This window comes from Epinephelus lanceolatus, chromosome 10, assembly GCF_041903045.1.
Source record: "Epinephelus lanceolatus isolate andai-2023 chromosome 10, ASM4190304v1, whole genome shotgun sequence".
NCBI lineage: Eukaryota > Metazoa > Chordata > Actinopteri > Perciformes > Serranidae > Epinephelus > Epinephelus lanceolatus.
Window position 1 is genome coordinate 22,424,484 of NC_135743.1, and position 12,946 is coordinate 22,437,429.

Consider the following 12,946-nt stretch of genomic DNA (forward strand, 5'->3'; position numbering starts at 1 on the left):
CACAACTCGTGCATTATAATCAAAGTCTAATTTGTCCAGTCATGCTCAGTACTTCCCAAACAGAGCTAAACTACAAGTAAAACTTAGCTATGCTTTCTTCAAAGCCAGACTCCATTAACAAAAACAGTAATTTTACCTTCCTAAATACAGGAGCTGCTGGTCTACTGCTGCCTTGATCAGTTAATTTCTTTATTATCGTGTGACTTTGATTTTTTTGTTTTTTTTTAAAGGTTCATTGGAATGCACCAAAGTCACACAATAATACAAACATACTACTGATCGAGGCAGCAGTAGACCAGCAGCTCCTGTATTCACCAAGGTAAAACTGCTGTTTTTGTCAATGGAGTCTGGCTTCGAAGAGAGAAAAAAGTAAGTTTCACTTTCAGTTCAGTTCGTTTGAGAAGTATTGAGCATACAGCTGGATGAATGAGATTTGGATTATCATGCTCAAATTGTTTGGGTTTGTAAATGGATGTTTGGAAGTAGTTTTACTGTTGTCCAACACAGTCGCCTATGACTTTAGTTCATTAAGATTTTTTTTGGTTTTGGGATTCTCTGCTCACCATGGAGGCATGCAAGATAAAGTTTTCTTCACAAAAAACAACACAGGATGAGTAATTGATCTTCAAGTGGTCATTTGGGAGTGTCATAGTCCTTTGCATACCTCTCTATACACAGAAAACAATCATCCTTAGAAAACTGCATGTCTGGGTTTGCACATCATCAAAATGCACCAAAAGAAGACAAATGAAAAATTGGCTTTTTATATAGCATCCTACAACACAGTGCTGAAGGTTACTACCATTCTGTTTGGTATTAAGTCGCCACTCAAGACAAGAAGCAAGTGTTTGAGTAATAGCACTTTATACCATTTAAGTACTTAGTTCTGGCTCAGGAGTTCTTAACTCAATATTTATGCATTTGTGTTTGTGTATCTGCAGATATCCTGGCTCCTGTATGCATCTGTGCACAGGAGCGTTGTAATATTGGCTGGGTGTGTGTCTAATGGATTTGTCTAATGCAAAAAGGATGTGGGCCTAATCTGACACAATAGTCTGCTTAACAGTCTCATTAGGAGTTTGTAAAGAGAGAAGGGGAACGTGGGCACTGTGGAGAATATAAAGCACTATTGTGTGTGTGTGTGTCTTTGCAAAAATCAATCCAGATTGACCTGCAGTAAATCTGTGATCAGAACACACTGGCAGCCTCGCGGGACCTAACCTGAACAGTATGCCCATGAATGTGTGTATTCCTGGAAATGGGATATCTGTGAGAATTTTATTGGATGTAAGACAGTTGAGAAAGTGATTACAGATGAAAGTGCGCACACACTGAAACTGAGCTGCGTTAAAGCGCTTGTTACCTGGCGTGGCAACACAGCCGCTCCAAAGCCAACTGGGGCAAAAGAACAGGAATATGTCTGCTGCCTCCTCACTCCATCGTCCTCACTCACCATCTCTCTCTTTTTCTCCTTTGTTCTCATGTTTTGTGGAAGTTTCCCTCGGTTCATCTCAGATTTACATAGAAACAGCTGAGAAAGAACAGACCCTCTGCCATACTCCCTTCTTTCTCACACACACACACACACAGAATCCACTGTTGCACACAAAGGGATCATGGAAATGTGACGAGGTGAACCAAGTTTGCACATATTAAATGAAACCATAAAGGAAGGAGACAGGGTTACTGGAAGGAATTGATGGATGGAAGGAAGGAAACGTGTTGAAGGAGAACAGGAGGGCAGGTAGAGGGCGTGGAGGTGAGAAACTCCTCCATCTGGCAGGTCAAGGTTTGGGCTCTCCACATTGACTCTTTACCTTAACTTCTCACCTGGTTCTTATCAAGTCTCCTGACAGAAAACACACTCTGACTGACTGTAGTGTTGCCCCGCTGTAACTGTTTTACTACATCATGAGGCTGGTGGTGCAGTTTAATTCATCATTAATGTGCCCATAAAGCACAGTTTAATTAAAACAAACTCCCCAAGCTGATAAACAGCTGAGTGGGAGTTGGCCTGGAAGTGGGTGCAACATCCATCTCTCTTCATCTCTGCCCTGCACATGGACAGAGCTGTTTGATAAGAAGAATGCTGTGCTGAGCTAAATATACAAAAAGCAGCCTGCTCTGGCCCGTCACCTCTTTAAACTGTTTTTCATTGCAGGATATTATTTTCAGCAAGAGCGAAGTATGTTACCTCGGAGGTTTAGAGGGGAAATCGCCTGGTGTTGAGTGAAACAGCGAGCGGGCCAAAACTGCCTAAACTTGCAGCTCAAGAGATCTCTGCTGTGAGTCGACGTAATAATTACTGACATAATTACAAGAGATTATTCTCCAAGGAAGGAAATGCAGCTCTGTTTTTTACTGGCAGGACTGAACGAAGCTGCCAATAAAAAGAAAAAGGTGGTTTAATTTATGGACAAATCTTTGCGTTTTGCGTGCGTACGCGCCAAGTCTCCGCGTGCGCCTGCCTGTGACTGTATATTTGGGAGGTTGGCTGTAAATCTCACTTTGATATTATTTATTGTATCAGGCTAAAGCGCAGAATTCGCCACAGAAAATTAGGCAGTGCCATAAAAGGAGCGGTGACGCGCCAGCATTGCGCGCTCAGATGTGGTCTGAGCCTTATGATGTGTGTGTGAGTGTGTGTATGTGTGTGTGTAGGGGGTAAAGTTTTGAGCAGAGGGCGGGGGCGCGGTTGTGTAGTCTCGTAGCTGAGACTCTGGGCAGACCTGGTGGTTTCAGGGTGTCAGGAGGCAGCTTTTTTTTGAGGGGGAGCGCAGTGATCCAGTGACAGCCAGTTGGCGGACTTAACCCAGGACAAACCTACCTCACCTGCACGGAGGAAACTCTCTCTCCCTCTCTTTCCCCAACTTCCCTCTTATTTTTGGGGAATAGTGCGCAGCTGGCTGTTTCTTTTTGGGGATGGAGCGTGTATGGGACTGTGTTTCCTCCGCTGGGATGTTTATTCTCGGGGTGCTGTCGGTGCTGTGTCCGGCGCTAAGTGGAGTTTGGAGTTTTAACCTTTACGCAGAGCATCCTACGGTTTACAAGGGACCCGATGGAAGTTATTTCGGCTATTCTGTGGACTTCTATCAAGCTACCTCCGACAGCAACACGTGAGTGGCAAGTTGTCCCATCAGGGTTCAGCAGCAGGAGTGATGATCCAACAGTAATTCAACTTAAACTATGCCTGTGCTTCTGGTTTGACAGCTTACAGTAGACTCAGTTGAATAGAAGTATAGAAGTGGGAATAAATATAACTCAGCTGAAAAGAAGTTGAGCTGTATCATCTCTGTAGCTGCACATGCTGCATATCATACTGTAATGGTGCAGAAGAAGCATGAATGACTCAGATTTATGTTGCACAGAGCAAAACAGTTATGAAACAGAAACTATGAATGAGCCAAACTGTGCATTGACTGCACACGTTTGCATAAAGCATTGTACACTTCCCTGCATGTCTTGCATGTTCCTTTTCCTCCCCACCAGGTTCAGTGTGTTGGTGGGGGCTCCCAAGGCGAACACTTCCCAGCCCGGCATTGTGGAGGCTGGGGCTGTCTACTACTGCCCCTGGCCTGGACTCCCCGACAGCTGCAGACAGATACCTTTTGATAATTCCAGTGAGTAACCTGAAAGCTTTTCCAAATTTTTCATTTCATGGATCAAAATAAATTCATGACAGACCTCCTGGGGGCCCCACTGGGGATAATTATGTTCCATCCTGGACATGGAGAGGGATAACTTCAGACTGTGAGACACATGCTCAACAATGTCACTGTTTTATGAGTCGTATTTTAGGGAATAACAGAGATGAAATTTAACAAGCGTTCGTTTCTCTGAGGTCCAAGTGGATCCTTTTAAAGAAGCCATAGGTGGCCCCAGATGTTACTCCATTTGGAACCTGTGTGTCTGGTATGTGCGTGGATATGAGTTGGCACACATGCAGTTGCATAAAAAGAGAGAGAGATAAGAGGACATATGGGTCTCATCAGCTTCATCTAAAGGTGGCTGGCAGGTTCACTCGTACATCATGTTGATTATTGTTTTCAATAAATTATCATCAAGGTTAACTGTCCAATCAGCCTGTGTTTGTGCCTCTAATGTCTCTGATGCACGCTTTTCCATCTGAGTTGTGAGTGTGTGTTTGCACGGGGTAGAGAGGGAGAACAAGTGAGAACGAGAGAAAGAGAGGAGGGGGGGTAAACTGTATGCACATGGGAATTTAGTTCCCCTTCAGGAGGAAAAGGGGATTGGGTGAGGTCTGCTTTTTATTAGATCTTGAAAATTTATCCCTGTCTCCTTTTCCCCACCCCTTGTCTCCCTCTCTTGCTCCAGTCTATCGCTCTCTCTGTTTCTCTCTCTTTGTTTTTTGTCTCTTTTTGTGAGGACTTTTATCATCTACTGTATGGGATGGAGAAGGAAGTTAACTTTGTAAACGTACATGAACATCAACAGCATCAGCTCAAGCCTTAGTGAGGGAGTTTTAGTTGTGGATGGAGCTGAGGAGCAGAGGACTGTCATGTTTCATACACCACTGTGTGCACATGTATGAATATGATTGATGCTGGTAGTCAGCTGCATGCCCATCGGCTGATTTATCAATGGCGCATGAATGAAACAGCTGATAGCCAATCAGCTGATGCAAGCAGACATCATCGTTCTGCCTGAACTGAAGCTCAAGGCTCCATGCAGATGAGCGTAAACCTCCAAAGGGAGGACTATTTTCTTGTCTTTCCCTAAAGTTAATTATGTGTTATTTTTCACAAAGGGGTTTAGATTTAGTGTGAAGTGTTTGGGGGAAAATTTCAGGTTTGGTGAATTGAAGAATAAACACAGAGCAACAAATGTGTGCGCAGTCACGTGCGTGTGTGTATCTATTCACTAGAATGGGTGGGTGATTGATGACAGTGGCCATGGTGGATATTTCTAGAGTTACAGCAGACCCTTTATTACAGGTATAAACCAGACTAAGAGACACATATACACTCATGCACACTGTAAAAAATATGAGCCCGAGTGGTGAACATCTGTGTGCACTGTACTGGTTAATATCCATACATCAGCCTCACATGTGCCTCAGTATGTGAGTGTACCCGTGTGTGTGTGTGGCTTTAGTGACGTTATGCAGATCTGTCCAGTCATGCCAGTGGAGCAGGAGGGTGGGGTCAGATGGGGATTGATGTGGTGATAGTGATTGCATGTCCATGATTAGAAAGAGAAACCTGGTGTCTGGATCCTTCTTTCTGATCTATTGCCTTTCAATCTGTCACAAAATGAAGCACAGATTTATTTAGAGGACAAACAATTATTGGTACATTTCTATTTTCTTTCTGCAGAGAAAATTGATGTAGTAATCTTGCTCTTCTCTCAGATATGCCCTTCACATTCAAACACAATTCTGAGAGCTTCACACTCCAGCTAGTCCTCTGCTGTCTGCATTCACTACCTTCAGCTGCAGTTTCAGAATCTGTCCTGGGATTAAAATAAATTTACTTGCAGTCATGAGCCTAGTTCTTTTAAAAAAAAAAAACGTCGGGTGTATTATATTGCTGCTGGCAAGAATGATAGCCTTTGTAGAGATTTTTCATTAGATATTGGAATAATTTATGTAAAAGCATGCAAACATATAATTTTGAAGTAGGGAGGATCCACCATATGTCCTGTAAACGATAATGGTGACATCAAATTATGAGCACGGTGGTGCAGTGGTTAGCACTGTTGCCTCACAGCAAGCAGGTTCCAGCTTTGGACCCTCTTGGTGGCTCTTCTATTTGGAGTTTGCGTGTCCCTATGTTAGTGTTCTGGCTTCTCCAGCTTCCATAGGTTAAAGTTCAGACACACCAAACCGATGTCAAAGAACTGGTGGTGACGAAGGCCTTCTGTTGCTCGCCTCACGTCGCCTGTGTCTCGGCCAAAAAGTTGCTCATGAACACACTGTAAAGACTACAGCCAACTAGCTCATACGTTCTGCACCTGCAGGAGAGGAAATAACTCTCCATACCAGCAGCCGGTAGCGATCTGTGTTCATCATTAAAAAGGGAAACTGGAAGACTGACAGTTTGCACATTAATGACACAGCCTGATGTTGAGAGAACGAATGATACTGACCGTGCGCCAGCAAACAATAACACAAACCATTTCTGCTAAAGAGCTCAATGGTTAAAAACATCTGACCTTATATAACAAGTTTGTTTCAATGTCACACTCTATTGACTCAAGTCTTTTGTTTACTTTCCTCATTTCCATTTCTCTTCTCGTCCAATGAGCTAAACGGAATCAGCTGAGAAGAGGCCGACAAGGGCTGATTAGTGCCAACGGTGCAGGACACACAAAAACTGGGGCAATATATGCTCACCTACAGCCAGACATTACCGATAGTCGACCATCAGCTTGGTGTGTGAGTGACTGAATGTGAGAGTAAAAAGTTGTCTGTCTCTAAGTGCCTTGTGATAGTCTGGCAAACCTGTCCAGAGTGTATCCCACCTCCTGGGATTTAGAATCAAATAAACTCTAAAACAGTTCACAGTACACCTGCTTTTATGCATTTATTGTCAGTCTAAGTGTGTGTGTGTATGTGTATGTGTCTATTTAAGTGTACTAAAAGAAGGTGTTTAATGTGGAGGGGTCTGCACAGCTCTAAAGAGACCCAGCTGCTCTTTAATAACGCTGGAAAATATCTACAACAGAACAAAGACGCACATGCACATACACCAGAACTGACACTTTACTGTGAGCCAGCCGGGAAATACTCATTATGTGCACATTGTGTGTGTGAGTCTGTGCGTGTGTGTGTTACTTTATAGGAAAAGCTCTGACTGAAAAAAAAAAAGCCTCCAGCATCCTAACAAATGTCTGTTTCTGGGGGGCAAATAGTGTTTTGATGTTTCTTACAGGCCTGTTTAAGACTGTTGCTGTTTGTTCTTGCTTATCAAGGACAAATGCTTTCCATCCACACAGGCGGAGCTGCAAGCCCGGACCCACATTACCACGGGTTCTATCAGCTTTTACTGGCGTCATTATGAAATGTCTCTTTTATTCTTTTTTTAATGTCTTTCCCGCTTCCTCTCTCTGTCTCCGTCTACAGATAACAGAATGATAAAGGTGAACGGCACCAGAGAGCCTCTGGAGTTTAAGTCTCACCAGTGGTTTGGAGCATCTGTCAGAACACACAAAGGAAAAGTGGTGGTGGGTAGATGCAACATTAATATCCAACTGTATTACCATAAATGTTTAAAAACTACACATACATTTTGTTCCCTTTTCTTTTTAAGGCTTTTAAGTCAGTATTTCTGAAAATGGGAATTATTTGTTGTGCAGGCATGTGCTCCTCTGTACCACTGGCGGACGGTGAAACTGAGTGGGGAGAAAGATCCCGTGGGGACCTGCTATGTTGCCGTCCAGAACTTCAGCGCCTACGCAGAGTACTCACCCTGCAGGACCAGTGAGTCACACTGCAGCCCTGTCTCCAACTGTCTCCATCTCCATTTTACAGCCCTCTGTCCTCACTTCCTTTGTTTTCTCTTTCTCTCACTGCTGTCAGTACGATCACACATTAACCAGCACTTAGCATTTTTATACCACGACTGATATACTGTATCTTTTGTCAGTGTAATATGTCATAATATCACATAAAGTTTAAATATGACGCATCGATTTTTATGTCAGCCTGTAAAACACAATATCCAGGCTTCTAGTTTAAAGGGTCATTTCACCCAAATCACACTCAAAAAAAACACTTCTCACTTACTTACTTAGGTTTCATTTGTCCAGGTTTTCTGTCTCCACCCTGCAACAGCTGGTTTGAATATGATTTTGTTGGTGACACTGCAATATATATTTACATAATTCAACTGCACACACTTACATCTATGCAGTGTTTCACTTTATTGTTGAGCTTTTGGTCTATTAGACCTTCATTAGAGCATGCATGGGGCAACAACAGGTGGTTCAGGGGAGGTTCAGTCTAATCTTTGGCAGTTGCATACTGCCAGAGATTAGACTGAGATTTGAGTTACTTTTATCAGCCTGTCCATTGGTGCCTCATGTATGCTCTGATGAAGGTCTAATACATCAAAAGCTCAACAATGAAGTGAAAAACTGCATAGATGTGAGTGTGTTAATATCTTTTCTACCAGTCTGGACTTACTGATGTTTCCAGTGCCTCACCAACACTAAGCTAGGTGGAGTGGTGGTTGTTCTGCCTCAGATCATTGAAGTTCAACTAGTGATAACGTTAACTGACTGGATTTCTGTGTAGCTAATGTTAGCAGTTGGTCTTTCTTACCTCTAAATGTTTCTTTGAATTAAATGTTAAGTCCTTGAATGATGACAGCGTTTCCACAGCTGAAAGACATAACTTGCATTGCACTGCGATGCTGTTCCCCTTTTGTGCTTTAAATACAAAATAATGGCAAAATTTTCATCAAGTGAAAGCACTTTTTGACTCATGTTAGAGGCCATTATAATGAGTTGAGAACTGTTAGCTACAGTTTAACTCCAGGCCAGTGTTGGTGTTGCGTGAGACTCAGGATGTGTGATTTTAAAATTGTAATCCTGTTTATAATCTCCACTTTTACTAAATGTATCGCTTATCGGATTACGTCTTTTTTTTTTGTATTTACGACAGAATACAGTTACCTTTTTTGTAACCTTGATTAAGTAACGTTATTTCATGTATTCTGTTACTCCTCAAGTCTACTCCACAGACTTCACTGTGAAAAATTTCCATTGATGCGACTATCTGCTGAAGAATTGTTCCCAATGTTTAGTTTTCAGGTCATTTTTTAAGTCAGTGTTTTTAACAAACACAGTTTTGTTCACTTCTATTGTGTTTGTGTGGCGTCAGAAATCTCCAATGGATATCGCAAAACCTGGCCAAATAAAAAAAATATTTTTAAACAGTTACCCTTTTTCTACCAGATTAGCTTCTACTTGAATTGTTTCTATTCAGGACTTTTGGAACCTTGAAGCTTTTAAAACAAACCAGTTTTGAGTGGAGCCACTGTAATCAAGGTTGTGCCATGTACAATGGGAATAAACAGTAGTAGAAAGACGGTGGATCACATTGATTACCTGCGAGCTTTTCTTCTGTTATTAGTTACAAGTATTTGTTTTATCTAAAAACAAACAAGCAAGCACCAACTATGACGTGCAAGACTCCATCCTCTCTTTCCAACCTGTGGAATTTAACATGCCCATTGATGTTGTCATTGTTTGTACTTATGGTCAAGTTAGTTTAGTTTAGTTTAGTTGCACGTTCATACATAGAAAATACAGGGAAGAGAAATTAAAAGTTAAACTGTTGTGCAGGAGAGGTTAGAAGCCAAAAATGGCTTATGAAGACACCCCCCCTATTAAATAACAACAATCATACATAAAAATAAAAAGATAAAAATGAAGATTGCATAATTAAATAAGATTTATAAAACCTTTGGTTTCAGTTTGGAACCAGTGTTTCAGGTTCCAAACCAAATAATTTTGGGTCTAAATGCTCCAAACAGTTGTGCAAACCGGAACAGAACCAACTCCATGTTGGTGGAAAAGGAGTTAAGTGTGTGTTTTTGTAATGTGGTTTAAATGACTGATAACCAGAGAACAGACTGGTTTGTGTCCCAGTGGATTACCTTGCCTGTCCCTATATTTTAAAAGTTACCACAGCAACCTGATAATCTGTCTCCGTGACAGTATCTCGTTCTCTCTCTGGTCCTCTTCTCTCTGTCATCGGTTCCCTAAATGGGATTCATGGGATTTTCCTAGCCCCCTCCTCCTCTTCCTCCTCCCCTTCTTCATCTCCATTTTTTTTCCTTCTCTCCTGCTTTCTTCCTGCGACCCCTTTTACCTGGCGCAGTGATATGAGGCACCAGCAGAGTATGATAAGGAGGAATGGAGGCTATCAGGTGGCACATCTTAAACAGCAGATCAAACGCAGCCCTTATCGCCCACTCCATCATCTGCTCTGCATAAAAACCCCTCACCGTTCACAGTCATGCCCTCACATACTTACACTCCGCCTAGTAATTGAAGGTTGTTTAAGATCTCTGTTTTGTTGTTTATGTCAGTTCTGACTAATCAAGACGAGAATAATCACATTGTAAACTCAATTGTTCTCAAGGGGGGAATAACTCTGCTGCAGAGGAAGTATTTCTTTATTATGTGTATGATTCCTCTGCCTCCAACAGCTTTTTTGCTTCATCTCGACGTGAATCTACGACCACTCAAACTATTTCTTTAACTTGCACTTTATTTATATGTGCACGCGTGTTGTTATGCATCATTAAGCCTCACCTCGGGGGGGGGCCTCTGAAATGGAGAACAATTTATTGTGTGCACATAAGTTTCGTGTGTTCATGCAGTTTAATGCAGTAATTTAAACGGAAACACACCTCGGTGGTACATTTTAATGTAAACTTTAATAGGTTTTTCTTCATTTTTGTGGTAATAAAAGTTTCATCGGATAGAAGTAATGGTCTCTGCGATGTTTGTTTAGTGCTGTGGTCCAGTAAATGTATTTTTTTAATGATTAAGATGCTTTTTTTGTAGTGTTTGAAAGCATGTGTGTTTGTGTGGTTTTCAGATGATCCAGATCCAGAGGGACAGGGGTTCTGCCAGGCTGGCTTCAGTGTGGATTTCACCAAGGTAAAGATAGCAGCAATCATCAACACTTTGGTCATGATAACCCCCCTGCACACAGCTTGTCCCCTGTCAAAGGGCAAGCAGAGAGGTTCCTTCAGACACGAGACTCCCTTCAGAGATTTATGGACACTGGGAAGATGAGAGCACGGTTGTCCCTCAAGGAGCCTCTACTCCTGATGTGACCCATCGCCTGTGAACACAATAGACCAAACACACATATACCCAACACATTCTTTCACTGCATAGTCAATGTGAACTTCGACCTCTGTCTCTTGGTCCTACTCTACCCTCCTGTACGGGAAGCTGTCATTCTCCTTAGGATGTCAACAGGCATGACAGCAGGAATAATATGTTCACGCACCCACAGCCACGCTTGTTATATACCCCTCTAGTCTCAAACAAACACGCAAACATCTGTCACATGACTAACCCTTACTAATTGTATTCATTCCAGGAAGGAATGCTGGTGGTAGGAGGACCTGGAAGCTTTTACTGGCAAGGTAACTACAGCAACAGCAAACCTGCATTTGTTCTCTCTTGTGCGGTGAGTTCATAGATGGGAAGGTGTTCAAATGACAGAATAGATGAAGATGAGTTTAACAGTCAGAACAGCCCACATACACACACATGGGCTCGGACACACGTGCCAGATCTGTAATTTCATTACAGGAGTCTTACGTACAGGAGAGGGTGGAAAGAAATGTGTCTCCCTCTCTTTTTCTTTGCTGCTTTACTTAACTTTTTCCCTCCCATGCTCGCTCCCTTACTTCATGCTGCTCTCTGTCTGTAACAGTGTAACAGGAAATGGGTGTTTGGGCTCTGTAATGAGCTGATCGGGGGGTAATGGAGTGTGGAGGAACTGCCCCTCTGCCCCGTGATAAAGCGCAGAGGGGCTTGGAATGGCTTCAAGGAGAGGAAGAGGCTCAAGGGCAGGCTATTGGGTTGAGGAGGACGTGGGGAAGGTGGGGAGAATTTAAAGACTGATGGAGAAAGAGAGCAGGGAGGACAGCGGGAGCGGCAGAGGATTGCTAAGGAGATGATAGAAACATGTTGCAGCGGGGAGAGGGAAAGATGAGATGTGAGGGAGTAAGACACAGAGAAAGAAGAAGAAAGATGGATGTTCTGCGCAATAGAAGCAGCGCTGAGGTCAGCTAGCTCGCTGGATGAGCAGGGCTGGTCGAAGCAGAGGGGTGAAGTGTCTTAATAGGTGTAGACACAGCTAGAGTGTGTCAGAGTTCAGCTGCTTAAGTGTGGCGCTACTCCCCCAGCTCCAGGTGTGTGACAGTGTGCGGGTGTGTTACCCAAAGTTAGAAGAGTTCTGCAGATGTTTCTTAAGAGCAAGGAGACAGTTAGTGACCAGTCGCACAAACTAATTTCCTTCTCCTTTCTTTGTAACACCTCATCTGTCACTTCATTTGTTTAGAGCGGAAAGATGGAGCAAGAGTTTTAAAAAAGAAACCAGAAAAAGGGATAAAAAAAGATTAAAGTGGTTCAGTGATGGACATTTAAAAACTGCGACACAAACTGTCATGGTTTTGGGTTGTTGTTTGGCATCGTTGCTGTTATTTCATATGGTTAAATAATAAATGCTCCAACATACAAGACCGCACTAGACAGGCGTCACAGACAGCCTAATGGACTGCTCCCTCTCCGTGCCCTCAGCGTGGCAAGGCTGGCTGCCTCCAGTTAAAACACTTCCTCCGAATGTTTATAAAAGCACTCAGCCTGGATTTTATGGCCTCTAATATACAACGATTATCTTCAGCCTTCAGCCTGAGTCATCATTAGAAAAACTCTTTTATATACAATCTTGTTATCTCTGGGTGTAAAGGACACTTCAAATTAGCTGCGGTGACTTATGTATCTGTGTTAACAGTTTGTAACACCGTGTCTCATTAATCAGATAGAGGTTTAATAATGAGTTGATATAGTGATGTGTTATTCTGGGAGATAAACTCGTAGCGCAGCGTGAGAGAGAGAAAGAGGGTGGGAGGGTTATGGGGGCACATTTTCCTCCCCGTCAGTGCATACACACACACTCACATTAGGGAGGATTTATGGACGGTTGAAGGCGGCTGTAGATAAAATCATTTGTTTGTTTGACCTCTTGTTCAACAGCAGAGGAAGGGTGTTATTTGTGCGCACTCACCTATATTTCAGAATCCTCCCTGCACAGAGGACAGGCGGGGTTTTTTTTTAGGTTTTTTAGTTTCTTTTCAAAGTATTTATTCCAGCTTTTCCTTTGCAAATGATGTGTTTTAGCCTTCCTCAGGGAAGACCTCCATGTGTTGTTAGCTCCGTGCATCATTCATGT

The 12,946-nt window shown here is 42.7% G+C and overlaps 1 protein-coding gene across 1 annotated transcript in view; it reads left to right on the forward strand.

Annotated features, from left to right (window-relative positions):
- Positions 1 to 272: 272 nt before the first annotated feature.
- itga8 (integrin, alpha 8) overlaps positions 273 to 12,946 on the forward strand; it is a 58,778-nt gene continuing 46,104 nt past the window's right edge. Inside the window, exons 1-6 of the mRNA XM_033641553.2 lie at positions 273 to 3,116; positions 3,490 to 3,620; positions 7,085 to 7,185; positions 7,318 to 7,441; positions 10,574 to 10,635; positions 11,087 to 11,132. Of these exons, the coding sequence (XP_033497444.1) occupies positions 2,923 to 3,116; positions 3,490 to 3,620; positions 7,085 to 7,185; positions 7,318 to 7,441; positions 10,574 to 10,635; positions 11,087 to 11,132 (658 nt within the window). The 5' untranslated portion in view covers positions 273 to 2,922. The remainder of the gene's footprint in view (positions 3,117 to 3,489; positions 3,621 to 7,084; positions 7,186 to 7,317; positions 7,442 to 10,573; positions 10,636 to 11,086; positions 11,133 to 12,946) is intronic.